The sequence below is a fragment of the Nymphalis io genome, chromosome 24, assembly GCF_905147045.1.
Source record: "Nymphalis io chromosome 24, ilAglIoxx1.1, whole genome shotgun sequence".
Taxonomy (NCBI): domain Eukaryota; kingdom Metazoa; phylum Arthropoda; class Insecta; order Lepidoptera; family Nymphalidae; genus Nymphalis; species Nymphalis io.
Genome location: NC_065911.1, coordinates 9,143,404 through 9,167,558, shown reverse-complemented (window position 1 = coordinate 9,167,558; position 24,155 = coordinate 9,143,404). Strand labels below are relative to the sequence as shown.

At 36.8% G+C, this 24,155-nt stretch overlaps 1 protein-coding gene across 1 annotated transcript; it reads right to left on the bottom strand.

Annotated features, from left to right (window-relative positions):
- Positions 1 to 1,121: 1,121 nt before the first annotated feature.
- Positions 1,122 to 22,440, bottom strand: LOC126777904 (inhibin beta B chain). Its single transcript, XM_050501204.1, has 5 exons — positions 22,067 to 22,440; positions 3,340 to 3,446; positions 2,856 to 3,074; positions 1,809 to 2,084; positions 1,122 to 1,473 (listed from the first exon to the last, which is right to left on the bottom strand). Exons 1-5 carry the CDS (start codon positions 22,380 to 22,382, stop codon positions 1,312 to 1,314), a joined length of 1,080 nt encoding a protein of 359 aa, XP_050357161.1. The 5' UTR covers positions 22,383 to 22,440; the 3' UTR covers positions 1,122 to 1,311.
- Positions 22,441 to 24,155: the final 1,715 nt, after the last annotated feature.

Genomic DNA, 24,155 nt, shown 5'->3' with positions numbered 1-24,155 from the left:
ATTCTGTAAGAACAAACTCGAAACGCACCGCAGAAAACGATCGTGAAACATTTCAAGAATATACGATCAAAATAGTATATCACGATAAGTTTGTTGACAAGATTTCACGGGTGAGTGACGAAGAGTGTTCTTACAAAATAGCATAGAAGTAGAAACACAAAAAAAAATCAGTGTTACAAGCCCCGATTTTTATTCGCAGTCATCGGTTTTGTTTTGTTTTTCGGTTTGAATGCTTACGAATTCTATCCACTGAGCTTTTTATTTATCCGCTAATATTAAGTGAAGTAACAAAAACTTGACTTCAAACAATGAAAAGAAACTACGAAATAACGTTATAATATTAAATTAATTAAATAAATGCAATTCGAATTAATCATAATTATAAATAAATCACAACAACAAAACATTTAACTATCAAAACATATTGAACAAACTATATCACATTTAACTTAAGTAGAACTAAATCTAACACACCGCCCTATTGAATTGATAAAACCATTGTTGTTATTTAGGGAGGAAAATGAACCAGCCGGTTCATTTTCCCTAAATAACTGGAATTGCGATTCAATTCCAATCGATTGCGATTCCACACGCTCATAATTTATAAAGTAGCTATTTTAAAATTTGCATGCAGTATTATTGTCTCAGTGAAAATTTTAACGACAAATTTTATTAAACCCTTTTTTAATATTACACATATATTTAATTAAATTTCACTAAAAATATTATATAAGCCTCTCATGAATTAACAAATAGAATAAAGAATTTATTTACATTATTCTTCATTATATCATTAAAATAAATATAATATTTTAACTTAAAATAAAGTTTTGAAATATTATATTATTAATATATAAAAACTTGTAAGTGTCATAGTTTGTTTTCTGCGTCAATAATAAGAAAACAAAAGTTACAATATTTTTTTTTATTTAGGGCATTGAATTCGGCTTATATATGTTTTGCTGATTACCATTTAGTTATTTCTAAGGGACGGTAAGTACCTAAACCATCGCAGATTGCTTCTAGCTTATCCCGCTTATCCCTTATTGGTTTTCAAAAAAAAATTCATGTAAAAATCTTTTGTATTAGAGGTAATACAAAAGATTCAGATGAGGATCTGAATTACAATTATGATTATTTTCTAATCATTATATGTCATATGTCACACTGAGGAGAAATATACCAACATTTATGTTTAAAGCGCTTTGAAGAGACTCAACACCAACGTATTCAACCAAGTAGCTGGTCATCTCGTTCCATTTTATTTTATCCTCCAAAATTCCCTAAAATTTTAAGGTCAATAGATTCATCTCACATACACCCGCACGATTCTACCACCATATTGGGTAGAGTCTTCTGCGTCACCGTGTTATTCGAGTCCATGTAGAGTAATTGCAGTGAACTGAAAGTTGTTGGTGCACAACATGGCTTGAACTCGGCTTTCCTATCATTCGATACAGAGTAGAAATATTTCTGTGAACGAAAAGAATAAAAACATTAATCAATACAACCTTGGAAAAAAAATAAGTACGTTCTAATGACAGTTATTCTTAAATATTTCAGATATTGTAATTTATAAATCAAGTTTCATAAACAAGTTCTTCTTTATCACACGGTAAGGCCTTATATACTAATCATGTTTATTAATTAATATACATCTTAAAATATAATTCTTAGTTGTTTATTCGTTAACCAATTAAATAGGGCTTAACTATACATCAATAAATAAGCAATATAATGAGAAGCAAGGCTGGTTTCTTAGTATAATATTGTTGCAGCAATAATATAGTCAAATTTTAAATACTTACTCTGATAATATTATGGTGATAGCTATCTGCCTGCGACACGGCTGATATAGGAGCACAGGTCCCTTTACAAAAGTAGGCGTGGTAGCCCGCAGGTCTGATGATCCAGTCATCCCATCCAAGTTCCTTAAAGCTGACGTATAGAGGTTCCCTGCAACATTCACTGGTGGTGGCTCCGCACTCCAGTGTCCGGCCACGACGTCGTTTCCCCGCATACTTGGTATATAAGACCAAAAAGGGGCGGCGTTTCTCGTGGAAGGAGAGAGGAGCTCGGCGTAGCTGGAACAAACAATTTTAATGTTAAATAACAGTTATTATATGAACATTATGAACTTGGTGAAGTAAGCCAATTCAGTGAACATGTGTACGTTAGCTATAATTTACAAAATATAATGATTATATTAAGGCTATGCTGTTTATTTATTTCTATACGTCAGTCAAAAAATAAATGTGTGCGCAAATTCAGGGGCACTCTTATTATCTAATTGACTTCAAATACTGTACGTGATTGCCTTGGCATGGATATAACATGCCCTACTAGGAATTTCTTTTCAGAAAAACCCAATAATTTTTTACTTAACCGATCGATGATTTGAACCTGGAATACCACGTAACCATATTTTTTTTCTCGCAGTGGAAGCCTTCAGAAAGGTACCCGGGTCCTATGGGGGTGGAACCGGGTTATGTGGGATTCTTACCCACTAAAACCACTGCGATGGCCGTCCTCGGCACGGATCGGAGAGGCTGCGGGATCGTGTTGATATAACGCATCCGCGGCCTCTCCCGTGCTTTGCTCCACTCGTGGCTTGGCGGAGCTCTTATCAGGGGACGAATTTCGTCTCATCCAGGCTTCGAAGGGTGGCAGGATTGCTCCAACGACGCGTTTGCGTGTGTACCGTTCTTCACAGAGACGGTACCACGCAACCACTATACCAACGAGGCTATCAAATTTATGTATGATAGTCCCAAAATCTTCAAGAGTCAATCTAACATAATTACATTAATGGTTTATGAACAAATTTACAAATCGGTCACTGACATGTAACTCACCTGACAAGTTCTACAAGCCACGTGTAATGTATGCAACCTCTCCCTCCCTTCGAGCCAGACCCTCACAGCCCAGGCTAGCTCAACTCTCACCCAACCTTCCCCAATATCTGTCTCCTTGATTGCAATTGGTTTTGTCTTTTTAAACTGTTGCTGGCTGTCCCAATGCGCTGCTTCCGATATAACGAAGGTTTGATTGTATTCGTCAAGAGGATCACGCTCCTGTGAAATACACCACTTCTTAATATATAAGCCAATCTTGGAGATGATGCAGTAGTTAGAAAAGATGAACCTTAACCAATGTTGGGTGTTCAAACCTATAAAAAACAAAACTGAACATATTAATTTTATTCGAGTTATTAGCAAACCAGGATTGTAAAAAATTGATTTCTGCAATTTCTGCATTAAGTCTAGCTCGAGAGCGAAGGACTACACTAATTGTAATTTTAAACAATTTTTCTTTGACCGTAAATAAATATAAAAATACCTTATAAAACCACAACTCGACGACGGTGACCTCTTCCGGCTCAACATCTGGTGGTAGCTCGAACTGCAGACAGGTGAACGGATACCGTCCAGACGTAAGACATTCACCTGAAACAAAGAAAATAATCTTTAACTATTTTAAGGATACACGACATGTCACCCGTCAGAAGTTGGGGTAGTGGAAGAAAGTAGTAAGTGCGTGTTGCTATCTTAATTGAAACTAAAAAATAACCAATTAATTGATACTAGTAGAACATAATTGTTTATGGAAATATCTTAGTATTTATAAAAAGAGAGTTTGTATATGTGTGTGTAACATTACTCCAGAGGGCTATAAGTGGAAAGTATTTATCACTATCTCAAATGCGAGAACTGGAAAGGGTGGAACTTTGCCTATTATAAAAACGAACGGACTACCGAGTGTGAACGGACTGCCTGAAATGGGTATTATTATAAGCTTATGTTGTAATCAGTTTTTTATTTTAAAGTTATAGTTTATACACGATACAATCAGAATATTGAGCCTGTGGTAGATGTAGAAAAACAAAGAGAAACATACGTGGTCATCGAAAAAATAAAATCGTTTAAATGGCGTGTTTAATTACAGGATACTTTATCTTATCGAATAAAAGTTTTAAAATAAAAGAATAGTTTTGTGTCTCGCTGGACCCCATGCGACATTTGTAGCATTGGCATAGTTACGTCACTGGTATCTTTTTTTTTTTTTATATGCCCCGGGATGGCAAATGACTCTACTCCACCTGATGGTAAGTGGTAGTAGAGTCCAAACGCGACGACGGCCAGTACAGTCGGGAAAAATGTTCTGTACTAGCCGTCCCCGCCTTGCCGGCCCGCAAGATGCCTCTTCACGCCTCGTTTGAAGGAACCCGGGTTGTAAGAGGAGGGGAACACGTGAGCTGGTAAGGAATTCCATTCTTTGGTAGTGCGGCAAAGAAAGGAGTTGCCAAATTTCTTTGTGCGCGATGGAATTGATGTCACAGTTAGGCGGTGACATCGAGAACCAGCTCGCGTGGACTTAAGAAGGAAGGGGGAAGCAGGAATTAGAGAGAATAATTCCTCAGAGCACTCGCCGTGATACAGACGATAGAAAGCGCTCAGTGCTGCTATCTCGCGACGCAATTGTAAAGGTTCAAGGGTGTTTGTGACCTTTACGTCACCAATAATGCGTACTGCACGTCGCTGCAACCGGTCCAAGGCCTCCATTAGGTACTTAGCGGAGCCATCCCAAAGGTGCGAGCAATATTCAACGCAAGACCGTACCTTGTTTTGTATAACAGGCGCAGTTGTTGTGGCGTGAAAAAACGCCGCACCTTGTTCAGAACTCCGAGTTTTCGTGAAGCTGTTTTTATAATAGCCTCGATGTAATCCCTTGGACTAAGGTCGCAGCTAACGTCCATCCCCAGCATGGCGATTTTGCTTTGTATCATCAGCGGTGTGCCACAGAGGGAGGGATGAGGGTAAAATGGTGACTTTTTCGCTGTGAGAGCGCACACCTGTGTTTTCTTGGCATTAAACTCAACAAGATTATCAGAACCCCATTTGGCGATGAGCTCTAATGTCCTATCGAGTTCAATGACAAGATTCTCCCGCCTCTCCTCAGTTTCCGCCCGCCCAGCCACTGCGCGTCCGTGGTATCCACCATGCACTGTACTATCATCTGCATAGCAATGTATGTTCCCAAGAGAGAGCATATCATTGATATGCAAAAGAAAGAGTGTGGGAGATAGCACAGATCCCTGGGGGACCCCAGCATTCACTACATAGAATTGTGAAGCGCAACCATCTACCAAAACACGAAGGCTACGCTTGTGTAGGAAGCTGGCAATCCAGGTGAGCAGGCAGACCATATGCCGGTAGCTTGGAGAGAAGACTTCTGTGCCAGACCCTGTCGAAAGCCTTGGAGATATCGAGGCTGACAGCCAACGATTCTTCATGCTTGCACAGACACTTTTTTGCACAGACTTCAGCTTCACCCCAGAGGTACGTTACGTACGCTAAAAGATCACCTGTTGACCGTTTTGGTCGAAACCCGTACTGACGATCATTAATTAGACAGTGATCTTCTAGGTAATGGATTAGTTGGTTGTTTAAAATCCGTTCCATCACCTTACAAAGTACTGAGGTGATAGCTATTGGCCGATAATTTGCCGGGTCAGACCGATCCCCTTTTTTGGAAACCGCTTGCATATTAGCTCTTTTCCAAGCCTCCGGCACACATCCCGAAGAGAGAGAAAATTGGAACAGGCGCGTTAACACAGGAGACAGCTCCGCCGCGCACTTCTTCAGCACAATGGCTGGTATTCCATCGGGACCGCTAGCTTTCCGTATATCGAGTGATTGCAGCTCCGCACGCACATCACGTTGCCTGATTTTGATGTCAGGCATCGTGTGGCCACATGAAGGTATTGTTGGTTGCTGCGCACTACAATCATCGATCACAGAGTTGTCGGCAAAGAGTTTAGCCAGGAGGTCGGCTTTCTCCTGCGGACTGTGAGCTAGCGATCCGTCCGGATTTCTGAGCGGTGGCAGCGAAGGTTGGCAGAAATTGTTTTGCACAGACTTGGTCAGACGCCAGAAGCTACGGGAGCCCCTAGGATGCGAAATAAGGTCATGACCAATCTGTACAATGCGCTGTGCATCCGCTCTCGTGTATGCCTTCCTACAGGACTTGGAATTTTTATTGTAGTTTGCTTTCAGTGAGTCAATGTTAGATGCCCCGCTAATGCAGCCGTTGATCCACGCGCGATATGCCGCCTACTTAGATGACACAGCGTCGGCACATTCACGAGTGAACCAACGGTTACGCGTACCCCTATTGATGAGATCTGAGCAATGAATGTAGTATTCCATTCCTAACATGATCTCATCAGCAACAGCAGCGGCACTAGCTGTCGGGTCATTCCCACTGAAGCAACGTTCCTTCCAAGGGACTGACGCATAGTAATCGCGCATACCGTCCCAATCTGCCGACTTATAGTGCCAAACGCGACGTTTGCATACCGCTGATGGCGGCAGCTTGGCCTGTGGCACTTGGGTAGATATAAGGCTGTGATCCGAAGAACCAAGTGGAGCTTGAACCACAACCTGATATTCCACCGGGTGAGAAGTCAGCAGAAGATCCAGTAGAGAAGGCGCTTGCCCATCAATGTCTGGGATCCTGGTGGGCTGATCAACCAGTTGGGTCAAGTCGTGTGTGAGAGTAAAAGCATGAGCAGTTCTTCCAGCATGGTCAGTTTTGAGGGATTTCAACCATGATTCATGGTGAGCATTAAAATCCCCCAAAAACACCAATTCCGCGTTAGGAAACTGCTCTTGCGCAGCATCTGCCACCCGACTAAGATGGTCGAATAATCGGCTTGTCTCCAAGTCACCATTGTGGGATCTGTAGAGGCACACGTAGACTCGACTCTGACGAACCAGGTCCACACGTACCACCAACATGGAGAAGGAGGGGTCCTCCAAGCAGCGCAATCGGTGACAACAAACATCCACCCTGACGAACAAGCATACTCCGGCTTTTGCTTTAAAAGATTCTTCAAGCATGTAGCCGGGATAGTTAAGGTAGCTGGTGTCGGCAGGGCGGAGTATTTGCGTCTCCGTGAGAAACAACATTGCTGGCCGTGCTGTCTCGAGATGGTGGTGGACAGCGTTGAGGTTAGCGTGGAGCGGATGTTAGAGAACTCGACCTCAAACAGCGTGGGTATGGTGGGGGTGTGCACCGCTGAACGACCGTTATTTCTTATTTGCGCTACCATTTCGAAAAATAAGGAAGAGACGTGAAGCGAGCGACGTATTGCCACGATAGGGATGGGCAAAGTATGGAGGCGTGTTTTCCCAAATGTTTGCCAAAAAGGAAAATATACTGATCCGCCGGACGGAAGGGCCCCCGAACCCCCCCGGAAGTGGCCGCCGGGACCCCACCTTCCGGTCACCAACCGGCACGACGGTCCACCCCGAGACTATGCGTGGCCTGGTGAGGCAGCCTCGCGAGCTGGTTAGGTACGCTCGGGCCCCTGTACTATGCCACGGGTGGCCAGCGGAACAGCCGTTTCTTCAGGTCTCCCTGTCCGGCAGGTCAATACATTTTCCCCCGGCATTGGTTCAACAGCCGTCTCTACCGGACCAACACCCATCGCGGCAATACTCGCTCGGGCACTGGCTGGACGCTGGCTGACCTCGAAACGCGGCTGCAAGCCACTTCACGAGTTTTTCACCATGCGTACGGTGGTAACAAGCCAGGCGGATATTAGCATCCTTCCACCAGATGAGCAGATGGTCGCTCAGATATCCCTTAGTCGCCTCTTACGACACCCATGGGAAAGAGAGGGGCAGTGAAATGTATTCTTTCTCCGTCACTGCACGGATAAAATCTATGTGTTCACTACAGAGTATTCACAGTGATAGAAAGGAATTAATACATAATGGATACTAAACTTCAAATTTAGAATAAGACGATTTTTACCGACTATCGCGTGTTCAATTTAACTTCTAAAAAAGCGTATGCAAATGCAGAAGAGAAACTTCGCATCAGATATGTCACATACATACGATGCAATGACATTCCATCTCACTTTATCTAGAAGCTACATTTCTAAAACTTTAAAACTTCATTTCTGAATCTATCAAACAATTGTAGACTCACCAAGGCACCACGAGACAGGACATGTTTAATTATTGTCTCGCGCGGTAATACAAAGCGTTACACTAATTACGATATAACTAAACTGCGACCTCACGTTAATTGGAGCAAGGCATGACCCGGGACTGCTCTGTGATAAATACAATCGTATCTCGCGTTATATTGGCGTTTTCAGATTGTATATACTAAAATTAAGTCTGCACTTGAGACAATAAACAGGCTAAGTTAACAAAAAAATAGCCTGCTAATGTTCAACTGCTGCCCAAGAGAAGTTTTGGGAAGGGGTATGTATCAGTCTAGCTCCACCACGCTACTCCAATGGTAGATATCCGGCAATATTTCATCAAGTTGCATGTCTTCACTATGTTTTCCTTCACCGCCGTGCACGAGATGAATCATAAACACAATGTGTAAGCTCGTTTTGTTTTAAACCCGCAATTTTCGGTTAATATTAACGTTGGTTATGGCTCGTTGGCCATCTCAGCAATACAATTAATGTTTTACGTGAAAAGTTATCACGTGTACCCATCAAACAGCATTCGAGCAGCGTGGTGGTTGAATGCGGTTAAGGTCATACCTTATTCTCACAAAAAAGTGCGACATTCACATTTATTATACTTTTACTTAACATCGAGTAGCTATTATTATATAATATACAATATAATTCTTGAACCTAAGTTGCCAGTATCAATCTTGATTATGAATTACGAGATCTACGCGATGTGTGACTAAACTATTTTGTTTAATAATAATCATTATCTGTGTAATAAACTTCCTTATTTATCTGTAATGTAAAAAAAAAATTATCAGCCCGAGTTATTGTAAACATCTCGTCCCACGTCGTAAAAGCGTGATAACACGAACCGTAGGTAACTACTCGAGGTACAAGGCAGGTTATATATAATCATTACTTTATAAGAGATATTTATGTGCCTTTTTACACGATATTTTCTTCAAACTGAATCACTCATCGTTTTATCCATACTTTAAATATATATTTAAGTCAATATGTATTATTTGATGTCTGACAAAAGGGCCAACCTACCTACCTAGAATTGTAAGTGGTCACCACTACCCATAGACATTGGCGCTGTAAGAAATAATACCCATTCCTTATATTACCAATGCGACAGTTATGTACATGTCCATATGTATATCGTGCTTGTAGTTGGGAACCAACCAACCTTAGGAACTAAGATGTTATGTCCATTGTGCCTGTAATTACACTGACTCACTCACCCATCAACCCGGAACACAATAATAACAAGTACTGCTGTTTAGCTTAGAATAACTGATTAGTTGGTGGTAACCAGGCGGAATAGCACAAAGACCTAAAAGTAAATGATAAAATGTTCGTTATATATTAAATGGTACCTCACCTCGGTATTTTTACAGATATCATTATTATTATTATTTTCTTTAATTTCTTTGTCAATAAATATTTAGGAGTAAATCTGGGACTTGATAGTTTCCAAAAGTAACTAAATATACTATATGTAAAATATGTACTTATATATATAAGTACAAGGAATACCAAAAGTGCCTTAGAAAGAAATTCCTTCTTTTTATATATTATTTATTACGAAAATATAAGTTAACAATGTTATAACATAGACAAAGGCGAAAACTTTTATTTTTATTTAAACATAATTAAAACAAAATCTTTATATTACATTATAACTTAATTATGTTTAACAAATATAAAAAGACAAAGTCATTAAAAGTATATAATGTATTTATTAACTTCGTAAAACAAGTAATTAAGTTAATTATGTATTGATAAGCTGAGAGCGCGTGAACAAACTTACACTGCTATACAGAAACAGATTGCTGTAACTGAAAATCGACGTAGAAAATCGTAAAATTCTCAACGGAGAGTAGTAGTGTACAAACATGGTTTCGTTTACTCTATCATATATATATATTTCTATATATCTGCACTATCGTATCTTCTGAGACATGGTCAGTATTTACGAGTATGGTTTATGGATAGATTTGTGTTTGTAATTCATCTCGTATCCAGCGGTGACGGAAAACATCGCGAGGAAACCTTCACTTCAGTTTCACTTAAATTCTGCCTCATGTGTATCCCACCCTGGGGAGAAGAGGCCTTAGTCCAGCAGTGGGTCTAGGGGCTTTTAAATGGAAATTTTATTCCTGAATGATTGCCAAATTTTTAAACTTTATATATAAATGAATCATAAAAAAACCATTAATATTTTGATGTTATATTAAGTAAATGAATGTATTGTAGGTGATTAGGATTGATATAATGAAGACTACAACGACATTTTATACTATCATTATATAATAGATTGCTTATATAATAATTATGCGAAATTGATATTAGTGTTCTATTAATAGATGACTTATAAACATGATCTGGTCTTATGAAATCGCATAGTAATCGACAGTATGTGAATGTCCCACTGACAAAAGAGAGTATTCTTATGAGTAATATTCTTATTAGTAGAGAGGTATTCTCTATTGTTTCGTAATAAATGCCTCGTTGATTTATCTAGATTATACAGCTGTTTTTCTGCAGAAATTTTTGGTTTATTTGTCAAAAAACTCTCAATAAAATCCCGAAGTTTAGAGATTAAAGTATGATATTCCTGTATCTGAAAACAGCACCGGCCCTTGGGTAGAGTGATAGGAGCGATCGACCAAAAGTGCTGAAAAACAATCTCGCACGATCCTGATCAAGGGCCGGCGCGGTCTAAGAAAATATGTAAATTCTTTGGTCCTTTGCCTGATCGCCCTGTAGTTCGTAATCTGGTTCTGGTCTGAACATACCTGTCTATGATAGGAAATAGAAAGTTTACATGTTTGCGCACTTGCTTCTGCTCAATAAATCTATTGAGTCAAAATTATTAAGCCGTCGTTTATTATAATATGGCAAAACAAGGGCATATATTGTATAAACTCATAGATATGTTCATATTTTACGATATATATTAATTATTGCTAACTTGTTCGTCTTGGTCAGGCGCCCTTGCAACTATTTTGTAATGTTATAATTATTATTATAAATTGTGTGCAAAAAAGGATTAATAAATAAAAATTATAATAATTGATGGGCCGCTTGGCCTGGTAGATACTTGCCTTTCACGCCGAAGGTTGTGGGTTCGATTCCCACCCAGGACAGACATTTGTGTGCATGAACATGTCTGTTTGTCCTGAATCTGGGTGTAATTATCCATATAAGTATGTATTTACAAAAAGAAAAGTAGTATATGGAATTTATCAGTTGTCTGGTTTTCATAGTACAAGCTCAGCTTAGTTTGAGATCAGATAGCCATTGGTGATTAACGTCCCAGGATATTATTATTATTATTAAACAACTAAATATTACCAAACTCAACAAAGATGACCGGAGCTTGAAAAAGAAATTCAGAAGACGTCAAAATTGATAAACTGTAAAATTAATATAAGTTCATCAACATATTATCATCAATCGTTCTTACTGATCTGTGCTGCATTGCGGGAAGATTTTAAGACACCATTAGATATAAATTATCGAGACGGGTCGACCTTTTTTTCTCACAAATAAATAATTAGTCTTGAGGTCGTATTTTATCTTTGAACGCAGTCATGACGCGCCTGCGTGATTTTGACTTGGATTAATCCAAAAATATAATTCTACTTTCTGAACTTTGACTTTGGACTGAATGAAGGACTACATTTGCCAATAGTAAGTAATCCTGAATAGTAAAAATTTTTTACAAACAATATAACAAGAATTCAATTGAAATCGTGCAACACTTAGGTTAGCTTCTATATTTACAAGAAAAAACTTTAATTCTTTGCAATTATCAATTCGCTACTAATTATATTTAAAAAAAATCAGCTTTCTAAAATGGAAATGAATATATTTTAAGAATAATAAAGTCTACAATCAATTTAAAGTAACGTGACAAAGATAAAAAATAATATGATAAGACGCTCGTATCCGGTAAATTATTTGTTGTAGTTCATCGTGCCGGGGCATGAATTAATTTTTTTAATTAGCCTATTTCATGATAGATGCCTTACAAAATAACCGGATCTAGTTACATTTAAGAAAAATGTTTTAGAGTTTTATTATTGAACTATCAGCGTTAGGAATATGATGATGCCGATATTTTTATTGTTCTTCCTTGTAATATGTTATATGTTTTTACTTACTTCCATATTTAATTATTTATTTACTAAGTCTTTATTGCACACAATTTAAACACAGTATATGAAATAACAGATAGATCATAAAATCGACTCGGCCTTATCAGTTACAGGCATTTTTTTAACTTTGTTTCATAGCTGTTTATATTATTTTCTTAACAAATCAAGTTTAAAGTTAAGTTATGAGAAATATATATCCAGTCGCTTTTTAACTGTATTAAATGCTGAAAATTCCTCCAGGGTTAATTCTTGGCTTAAACCCAGGCATCCATTGCTGAGTTCTCATGTTATATTATACTAGGTAACTTCTTTCTCAAATGTGAAGTTAAATAATAATTAATAAATAGTTAATTCCATCACGCCATTCTAATGTGGTTTGGTGGATGAACATGTGGCAAATTTTCACCATGTTTTCTTTAACCGTCGAGCACGAGATGATTTATAAACACAAATTAAGCACATGAAAATCCAAGGAATCTTGGCCGAATAAAAAAAAACAAAAATATTTTTTAAATATATTTAAAAAGCCAATTTATTTAAAGAGCACAAATGCTCTGAAAGATAATATTTATTGATATAAATGAATCAATTTACTATCCCAAACTACAAAAATAATATTATGAATTTTATCTACAAATATTTTAAAGTAATTCTTAAGAAATCAGAGTCAAAAAACACATTGAAATGTTTACAAATAATTAAATATGCGAAATAAAAGAATAGTTTCATATAAAAAATGACAATTTATAGTATGTAGGTCATGTAGCGAACCACTTGCGAGGTTATCTAATTAATTCGCGAAGATAAACACACAAAATTTCGTTGACTCGTAGCATTACAGCCATCGCGCCCCCACGTGGTCGGATCATATTTTATCACAGCTTTTTGTAATATCTAAATATTTACACAGCGCCATTGTTATGTGATATTTATCTTTTAACTAGCTTTAACCACAACATTGCTTGCATATCAATTATATGTAACCCGCATTGGGACAGCGTGATGGATTAAGCTCCAAGCCTTCTATTCAAAGAGAGGTAACCCAGCAAAAAATGAGAGGAGGTTTTACCCCAGCTAGCTGTGGAAGATTCACAGGCTGTTACTGATACTTCACGAGCATATGAGCCACCTGATGGTAAGTGGTCACCAACACCCATAGTCATTGGCATTGTAAGAAATGTCAACCATCGCTTACATCGCCAATGCGCCACCATCCTTGGGAACTAAAATGATATGTCGTTTGTGCCTGTAATTACACTGGCTCACTCACATTTCAAACCGGAACGCAATTATAAAAAATAAAAATATCCAAGTACTGCCGTTTTGCGGTAGAATATCTGATGAATTGGTGGTACCTACCCAGACGAGCTTGCACAAAACCCTACCGCTAGTAAAAATTATTCACATACGTGAAAAGTAATCAACTTCTATACTCGTAATTGATTATAATTATTTCCAAAATTATTTTATTAGTTTTTTTTCCTGATTTTTTTTATAAAAATAATGTTGTATTAATAATTATACTACTATGCTAATGCGTGATGATTAGACGGTCCTTTCTAGAAGATTTTGCATAAAGCTCAACCAAAAAGAAACTACTACTTTTTAACATACGACGAATATGCTTTCTTTTCCAACTGGATGCGGAAGGCGGAGGACAGGGAGCTTTGGCGCACCTTGGGAGAGGCCTATGTTCAGCAGTGGACAACGATTGGCTGTTGATTGATTGATTGATTGATTGAATATGCTTTCTAGGCCGCTGACCCGGAGTCTGGAAGTTGGAAGTGTGTACACTCCCGTGCCTCGGAAAGCACGTAAAGCCGTTGGTCCTGCGCCTAAACTCTTTCCGTTCGTGTCGTATTGCCGTCCCATCGGATTATGAGAGTTAGGAAATAAAGAGTGCACCTGGGTTTGCGCACACACTTGTGCACTATAATATGTCCTGCGCAATTGGCTAATCTCTCTTGAGATTGGCCGCCGTGGCCGAAATCGGACTGGAGGACATTGAATTGACATGATTTGATTGCTCGAGATTTTGAATAATCTGTGGTTATTTGGATTCGTGGAAAATTGCTTTTGAATGTCGCCTAAGTTGTCAAATTGGAACTTTGGAAGTGAAATTAAAGTGATAACTTAAAATTGCTTGTAGTGATTAAATGGAATATTGTTGTATTACATATGATGATTGTAGTGCATGATTTAGGAAAACTATAAGCAAATCGAATGTTATATGTAAATATATGGTTTGTTTATCTCTCAGGGCACGGTGAAGATATCGTTGGTATTTTTAGTGGGTATTCCGCCACCTTCAGTGCCGGCGAAACGCGTCAACATAAAAAACAAGTGCAACAGCGAGAAAAAAAGGGTTACTTATCTCTATTTTTTCGATTGGAATACGGATTTTAATGAAATTGAATGTGGAATACACAGAAATAATTTGTTTTAATAATAATAACATGTTTGTAGATTTATCTAATGGAGTAATATACATATAAAAAATATTATAACATTTATAAGAATATATTTACGCAAAATTTATTATCTATGGTTGTTTGACTTTTGTAATCTAAGAAACTAACACATTCCTGGTATATTTTTTTCCTTGGAGGAATCTTTTTCTATATTAGATAACGATTTTATACTCAGTTCATGAAATACTATTCATACTGTATGAGTGAGTATCTCACTTTTGAAAAGTTAACTTCGACTTTTATATAAAATTATAAATTAAAATGTCGTCAATGCGCCACAAACCTTGGGAACTTATGTGCTTTCTCCTATCAAACTGGCTTACTCACCCATCAAACCAGAACACAACAATAATAAGTATTGCTGCTTTCGCTATGTACAAACTGCACGCTACGGAACTGAAAAGCGGAACAGTACCAAGAATCGGACACAGGCTTTCGGTGATCCAGGAATACCCATCCCTGTCAGTTAGGATACCAGTGTTACTTATAAAGTATATTACTAAAAAGACTAATAACTGCCAACTGCTAAATAATCGTCAAGTCTAAACTATAAAACGTTTAAAGGACAAACCTTTTTTTAAATATATTATTTTGCAGAACGTTTTTTTTTTTTTTTGATCCATATACCTTCGTGGGCCTAATGAAAAAACTTGCTAAAGTTTCAACGCAATGGGATGTATAGATAGCGGCCGAAGAACGCAAACACACAAAGAAACGTTCATTTTTATTCATTAAATTTATTATCTTAATAATAAACTTATCTTATAATATACCTCAATAAACGGTCTACTTATCTAACACAAATATATATTTTTGGAGTGAGCTGGTGGTTACTAAAATCAACTCGTAAACATATAAACCATCTTTTTAACAACTCTAAACATTATTTACTATTGTTGTTCTTACATCATGTTCAAAGGTCAAATAAATTTTAACAATGCAAGTAAAATTGTAGGAATCTGCTGATATAATATAAATGGTCGGCACGTGAAAAGTCCAAGGTTCAAACCGAAATCAGGTGAATAGGTTGATGATGGCACTACACGAAATTATTGCATCATTTCTATATAGTCTAATAAATATGATTATAACGGAACACTTTTTTTATATAAATTATTTAGGCGGATATATACCACTTGGTGGTAAGTGGTAACCACCGCCTATAGACGTTGGCGCTGTAAGATTTATTAACCATTCCTTACATCGCCAATGCGTCACCGTGTCTGGTACCACCTTTTTTTTTTATGAGTAATACTGTTGGCCTTATTGGCCTCTACAGCGTCACCGGGCGGGATGGGCGAGATTAACTCAGCCGGATGTTGGGAGCCACACAGGGCTCAAGAGAGACGGGCTTCCTAAGGGTGCCTCCTGTGAGGCCGGACCTCGGCTTAGGACTCCGTTGAAATCGGGAGGGGAGGACTCCTGCGTTATAATGCCGTCATACGCCTAAGCGTCGACGGGACGTAATGAAAGAGAGTCGTCGACCTCGCCGGCGGGGTCGGTGTGTGTTCATTGTGTTCCCTAACAAGTTAGCGTTGGCCGATGAGATTTTATCATCGGGGGCGACGAGGACGTCTTTAGGACGCCTATGAATCGATTTAGAATGCCACTGAGGGCTATACTTGCTAGTAATCTGTATGAGAGAAGTACCGCCTTGTAGTTACATTGGAATACTAAGTATTGCTGTTTGGCGATAGAATAATTGATGTGAGTGGGTGTGAGTGGGCGCGAAGTAAAGTAATACTGTCTTATTATTGCAAATGAAAGGCTTTAATGGGTATTCATATAGACAAGAGATGGATATATTTTTTGACTTTTTTTAATCATTGCAATGTCCGTTTTTAAGGATTTTTCTATTTACCCGTCCATTTAAGCGCTTTTGTTAGGAGTGTGGACGACATTTGTAGCCAAGCGTCAGGATCGAACCTGCGACTTTTACATCGCTAGTCGTAAACCATTGCGCTATTTACGCTTTAAAATAATTTTATTTCAATAGTATTATTAGAGACCTACAATTTTAAATTAGCAAATGTCATTATGAATTTACTATATATATATATATATATATATATATAGTAGTATATATACTACGGACGAGTAATAATACAGATTATCTTATAACCAAACGAGGAGTACAGTACTACACCCAATTGGTTGGAATTAAATTAAATAGTACAAACCTATTTGTAATAATTACAATGTTCAATCTCTATTATAAATAAAGATTTTATATATTTCGTTATATATGTTTATATTTTATATATAAACGGTGTATATTATCCACGTAACTTGTCCATCGAAACGACGCATAACATAAACAGTTAAAATCTTATTAAACAATAAAATTTATATTATGTCCTCTGCTGTTTCTATGGTAACTATTGTATCTACTTTAAATTACGCTTCTTCTTCTACACTTCTGTCTTCTTTTTCTAGGTTTTATTACATCGAGAGACATCGAGAGGCATACATAAAAAAATATAAGTTTTATTTATTAAGGTTGTAGAGACCTAAGGTGCGTAACTGTCCTAAGTGATCTTACTAAGCGGAAGGCTTGTATAAATTACTGTAGTACTCAGATAAAATATGATAACTTTTTCATGACCTTTTTTTCCATTAAAATTTATTTTACATGTATGTGTAATTAGATGTAAGTTTATAAATTAGATATTTCGAAATATTATTAAATCAAATTGACTTTTGAAATTGCTATTTAATAATACTGACACAAGTCGATGTTATCTGTCCTACCACTTGGTAAAGCTATTGCAAATTATACCCCAGTCCAGTATATCAATCGGAATTGCAATGCAACGAAGAAAAGGGGATCCATTCGGCGAGGTCATGATTTGTACAGCAGCTGTTTTTATGATAAAAAATAAATAAAAGTGATATAAAAATCAAAAATTTCAGATTTTTATAATGGCGCTGCCTCAATTGCAATGTAAAAATAATAAGGTTTTTAATACTAACAAGGTTTTTACTGGTGGTAGGGCTTTGTGCAAGCTCGTCTGGGTAGGTACCACCCACTCATCAGATATTCTACCGCAAAACAGCAATACTTGATATTGTTGTGTTACGGTTTGAAGGGTGAGTGAGTCAGTGTAATTACAGGCACAAGGGACATAAAATCTTAGTTCCCAAGGTTGGTGGCGCATTGGCTATAAGCGATGGTTGACATTTCTTACAATGCCAATGTCTAAGAGCGTTGGTGACCACTTACCATCAGGTGGCCAATATGCTCGTCCGCCTTCCTATTCTATAAAAAAAATAAAAAAATAAGAGGTTTTATATTTTATTTTATACTAGAAAAATATAGTAATAATCGACGCTGGATATATTCATTTCTAGCTAATAATAATAATAAATGTTTATTTACAGATAAATATCCATAGTGTTAGATACAAGCTTAAAAACTATGTTAGTAGATATATTAACTATTATTTAGCATACATAGGGGGTCTAAAACAACGAGTTGATACATGAAGTTCGCCCCAATGTTTAACAAATGGATTATCCATTTTCATTTCATTAAATTATGCAGTTCGAGCAATTTTATAAGCAAAAATTATTATTTTTAGTAGTCGGATTGTTTTTAATATTATCTACGAAACTGTGTACAGTTTTTTTTTCTACAATCACATAACTGATTGCTTATACGTTTGACAGTTGCAGCTCACACACAAACGTGTAAGATATATAATCGCTAATAGAATGTAATATAGCACAAAGCGTCAAAGCGTGGCTTTGATAAATATTATTATCATAACGAGTGACTCGCGGAAGTCTCTCAAACTATTGATCTTAATATTTATGCTGCGGCCACATTGTCTGGACAAGCAATTTGCCATATCGTGAATCATTCCGGCGAAATCGAATGCACTCTGGGCGGCCGTCGGTAAATGGCTGCACATTAAATGCTTGTATCGCGATAAAATTCGTGCTTTTGGCTACCTTTAGACTCTGTTTAGCTTCCGTTTTGTTCCCACATGCAGTTCGCTTGAATTATTTTTTAACTGAGTTTTTTAACCACGTGGTCAATACAGTTCGTTGTAGATCTAACACGAAGTTTTATTGCCACAACACGAGATTAATCTTAATCGAATGTGTGGCCGTAGCATAATAATACGCACATTTCTTTAGTATTAGTCAGTTAGTTTCCTCTATCGTAATTATTATCAACCCACGGCGGAGGTTTACACGCGTATATAGCATGCTTTTAACACTGTCAAGTTATTGTTCATTACGTATTACAATACAAAGTACTTCATTATTACAGGATCATAAATGGACTGCGAGAGCTGTGATGACGCAGTAATTAGAATATTTGAATCTTAGCCGTAGGTTGCGGGTTCAAACTCCGGCAGGTACTCTGAATTGATTGAGTTCATGCAAAACCTAGCCAGAAATAATATAATCTTACTCTCACGGCTTCCATATCGGCTTTAAATGTCAAAGTTCCTAGGGGCTTTGGATCTCTAAGTCCAGGCCTTAAAGCCTTTTATTTGTGTTTATAATTAATTCCAAGCTCGTTGATTAAGGCATGCATAGGAGAAAGTTGTCACATGATACAAAGAAGAAGAGGTCTTAGGCTAGCGGTTGTTTTTTTATAGTGATATTTAGATTCAGTTGAGTATTCATTAAGTATAGATTCTATATTGATTTAAATATACTTTTTTTTTATCTTTCAGTGGGATATTTTCATGGCGTTACCTCATAATATTGACGGCAATCAATGCGAGAGAACGGTCTTGGCGTATTGTGACTATGTACTGACATACGGGAAACAGTGCCGACTTACGGACTTCACGTTGTTAATGTGACAGAAAACCCAAGTCTGTATATTTTATTGAATAATACCTAACGGCATGAATTTCAACAGCGCGTCGACAACATTTATGAAAACAAAACACTATTTTTCTATTTGTATCTCCACATACGTTTTTTTCGTGCCTTGTTGTATCTTATATTAAATTCGCATCAAAATTATTTTAATGTGTCTGCATGCTTGTTACCAGCAGCACCCCAATCTATCAATCAAATCACAGGATTAAGAATTAGTACGTGTTATTTATATGCAATAATATTTGACGTCATAGAGTCCAGGTGACTTCTTCGTTGACTCGGAATGTTTACCAGTTAACTTTCTTTAAGGGGTGTTATTTGTCTTCGTGGAATTTAGGATTCCTTAACTGGTTCTATCCGTAAATGAACGATAAACCAACCTATTAGCAAAATAATTCTTTAGGAAGCTGTGCCGATCTTAAATGCACAAGCTACGGCTAGTACTATGAATAAGGCTCATTTTAGCTGTAATAATTATATGATTATAATTGCTGTTACCTTTTAGAAATATACTATTAGTAAATTTTACTTTACTCTTATGCTGATATATAACTTTTGCTGAATTTCAATTTAATTATTTTCTGATGTAATTATTACATTTCTTGCCAGTTCCTCTGAAAAATCTGTTCTGAAACTGATGTTTCTTTACCAATTACTTGGTGGTAAGGTTTTTTGAAAGTCCGTCTGGGAAGTCACCCACTCATCACATAATGTCCTGCCAAACAGTAATACTAGTATTGTTGTGTTCCGATTTAAATGGTGAGTGGGTCTGTGTAACTATAGGCACAAGGGCAATAACATCTTTGTTTCTAAGGTTGGCGCATTGGCGAAGTAAAGGATGAATGATCTTTCTTAAAATGACAATGTCTATGGCTGTTTGTGATCACTTACAATCAAGAGGCTGATTTCTCTTAAAAAAAAGTTCTAGATGTATAAAATTATGAGTTCTATTTAGAAGAATCCAAATAAATTAACTTAATAAAATTAATTAGTGAATATTACAAACATCTAAAACCCTTGTAAAGTAGTTAATGAGTAATTTATAACACACAAACAAACAACATCTAATTATTATTAACTAAATTCCGGTTACAATTAGTGATTACTGAACTTGAAGTTATCTCGTGTCGTTATTATTTACTTGTAATTCTATATAAATATCTGAGAAACATGCTTAAATGAATATACTTAGGTATAATACAAACAATATTTACATATGACAAAATAATTATTGAAATATATAAAAATGAAATACATTTACATTAAAACCTTAAATAAATACAAATAAAAAACAAAATTGTTACTACACAAATTGTGAACGCGTGGAATGGTGGCAAGAATGCTAGCAGCATTTCCCCTTAGAATCGCAATTCCGATTCTCTGGGCGAAAAATGAACCAGGTCTACTGTCACCAGTAGAGGTATAAAACGGTTTGTATTATTATGAAAGTGATTGCAATATTACTCCAAAGTTATATAGAAATTTAAAATGTGAAAAATTATAAATACAGCTTATGATCACTGAATCATTTCCCAATTGAATTACTTAGTCAGGAATTACTCAACTTTCCTGTTACCAATGCGACCCATATGGGGTGGTACATTTATTTCGCAGCTATTTCAAAGCTAAGAAGGCATTCATCTACTGTTCGGCTTTAAAGGAAAATATCGTGAGCAACATATGACGGTTGTAAATTTGTCATGTGTATTCATCAACCCGTATATGAGCATCGTGTAATATAGTAATCTCCAATCATTCTCTTCAAACTGTGAGATGTCCCTGGCCGTAGGATATTTTCAGGATATCACTATTCCTAAGTTACAAATGTTTTGATTTTGGAATAAGGAATATTTGCACCGTTTGCTTACATTACGGCCTTACATTACGGCTTTCTGTTCCCACAGAACTAAAGCCAGTGCTTAAAGTACAGTAACGAATAGATCTATTGGGTGGAATAACGATGAGAAGAGCCCTTTTAGTGCCACTACTAATTACAGGCACAAGGGACATAACATCTTAGTTCTCAAGGTTGGTGGCGCATTGGTGATGTAAGCGTTGGTTAACATTTCTTACAATGCCAATGTCTATGGGCGTTGACGACCACTTACCATCAGGTGACCCACATGCTCGTCCGCCTTCCTATTCTATAAAAAAAACTATCAAGTGAACCCTCAAGGAAAAGCCTTTGAACACCTTGGACATAAAAATCGTGGTATTCAAAGAATCTATTAATAATAATAGTCTCCTATAACAATTAGTAACGACGTAAAGAGTTCAGACTATATGACAACATTTAATAATAATACTATATATTTGACTGCAATAGAACGATATGATATATAAGTGTTTTAAACATTTTAATCTTCTACCAAATTACGGGCTCCTTAGTGTTAACTTAAACCATCCTCTGATAGTGCGTCTCTGGCTCTTTTAATTTAAGCTCCGTCAAAATCAGATTTCAAAGAACTTAAGAAAAATAATAATTTGCTATTTGAAAAGTTACAACATAATGGTTTCGTTTTTGTTTTGAGCTTCTAAATCCTTGAATTAGTTTAATTACTTTACATGCTAACAAATACGATTAATCTTACCTTCTACTGGAAATATAATCTTCTGTTCCGTCCGTCCGTAATAATCATCGAACTCCGGCGGTTTGTCGGACCCCTGGCTCAGCGTCTGCCCCTGCGCCACGGGCATCGGTAAGCTGTTAACCGGCACAGCCACCGTCGGCTTCCTACTCAGCCTGAGCTTCTTCAATATCTGCTGCTTAACAAACTCTATCCTAGCCTCCGTCAGCTCAGTGACACTAAGCTCACCGTTCGCACAGTTCGCGCACGCCCCCATCTCGCCTAAACTAGAATAGTTTATACTGACTAGAATAAAAGACACGATCACTCGCGTATTCATCGCGGCAGATTCCTTCTACGTAAGCAGTTAAAGTATGACAAAAGGTCGAGACACATGCGTGCAGCGACGGCCGGCGCGCGACTGGCGCCCGCGCTGCCTTCCCTGGCTAATATAATACTCTCACACGAGGGGTGTTCCGTGAGAATGGACGAAAGATATCGTTCAAGCCCAGTATCGGAGGTCACTGTTTGTCGTTCTTGGACAATGGACCCGCGTGATACGAGATCGTAAATCAAATTGTACTAGACACTAAATGTATTTGTTTTCGAACGTTTTGTGGATGTTTTGGTTTTATAATTATGAATATCAGTAGTGTATTAAAGGATTTATATGTTTTATTAAAATGGAGAAACAAAATCGACTCTTTTCTCCATCATTCCACGTGTTGAAAGCTAAGACATTTAACTATTCTGTCAAGTGGTATTTCTTGTATTTAATTAACGAATTTGCCAAGGGTGTACTGTAAATATTAAAAATGAAATACTTAGTTTTTTAAATCACAATTTTGTTGAAAATATACCTCGATATTATAACGACCCAATTCCTGGCTATTTGCCTCGAGAAATTCGCCAGTTCGTTGAACCGGAGATAACTATTTATTTTTACCGCTTATAAACGACAGGGATCAACATACCACAAACAACTAACCCTATTATCTTTAGTACCTAATTATTTACATTATTCTTATTAGTTTTTTTTTTTTTTTTTGTTAAAAACATTAACCTGACACATGCTTATTATATGATGAGGTTTTAGATATTTTAGTTCCCAGTCGTGAGTTTATTTTGCGATGTTTCATGAAATTGTGATATATTTATTTTCACGAGATTTTATCATTTTTTTGTACATCTATGGCACAAATTTTGAGTAATATGTTTCATTAATAAATACTTAAAATATGTACAACAATTTTTAATTTAAATATTTACACAAAAACTAAATATTGTTCAAACGGCGGGCTTAATGCTAGAAGCATTCTCTATCAGCTAACCTCGTGAAGTGCAACAAAGAAAGATTGTTAGTAAATAAAAGAGTATATAAATTCATTATATATTAATTACAAATTATAAAATAATCAAAAAACTTTTAAGTAACAAATAAAATATATTTTATTGATATCAATATTCTGAACCAGGCTCTAAACTCAAACTCGCCATCCCTAAGCAAGTAGACAACCACACGTACATTGGTACGTGTGGACTGGTGGTAGGGCTTTGTGCAAGCTCGTCTGGGTAGGTACCACCCACTCATCAGATATTCTACCGCAAAACAGCAATACTTGATATTGTTGTGTTCCGGTTTGAAGGGTGAGTGAGCCAGTGTAATTACAGGCACAAGGGACATAAAATCTTAGTTCGCAAGGTTGGTGGCGCATTGACTATAAGCGATGGTTGACATTTCTTACAATGCCAATGTCTAAGGGCGTTTGGTGACCACTTACCATCAGGTGGCCCATATGCTCGTCCACCTTCCTATTCTATAAAAAAACACGTACATTTAAAGAAATTAAGACCAAAATTCAGTGAACCATTTATATATATATTATATGCAAAGCTATATACTCGTATATTGCGTTTTCGACGCAAATAATGTCACGTGTAGCGATGTTTTTTTTATTTCTGAAATGATATTGTTAGTACAGCTATCAATCAGACTTATTATTTTTTTATATCGCTCTATATACTCGCAAATGGGTAACCGATTATGATTTGTATATTTTATTCGATATACGAGGCTATACGTTGAAGATAGTTCAATTTTTTTTTTTTTAAA

What these genes read in the sequence shown, in the direction of transcription:
- LOC126777904 (XM_050501204.1), bottom strand. Translation starts at nt 22,382, where the DNA reads ATGAATACGCGAGTGATCGTGTCTTTTATTCTAGTCAGTATAAACTAT. An exon ending in GATTATATTTCCAGTAGAAG is followed by an intron (nt 3,447 to 22,066) that starts GTAAGATTAATC and finishes TCTTTGTTTCAG; the next exon opens with GTGAATGTCTTACGTCTGGA. An exon ending in TCGAGTTGTGGTTTTATAAG is followed by an intron (nt 3,075 to 3,339) that starts GTATTTTTATAT and finishes TGTATTTCACAG; the next exon opens with GAGCGTGATCCTCTTGACGA.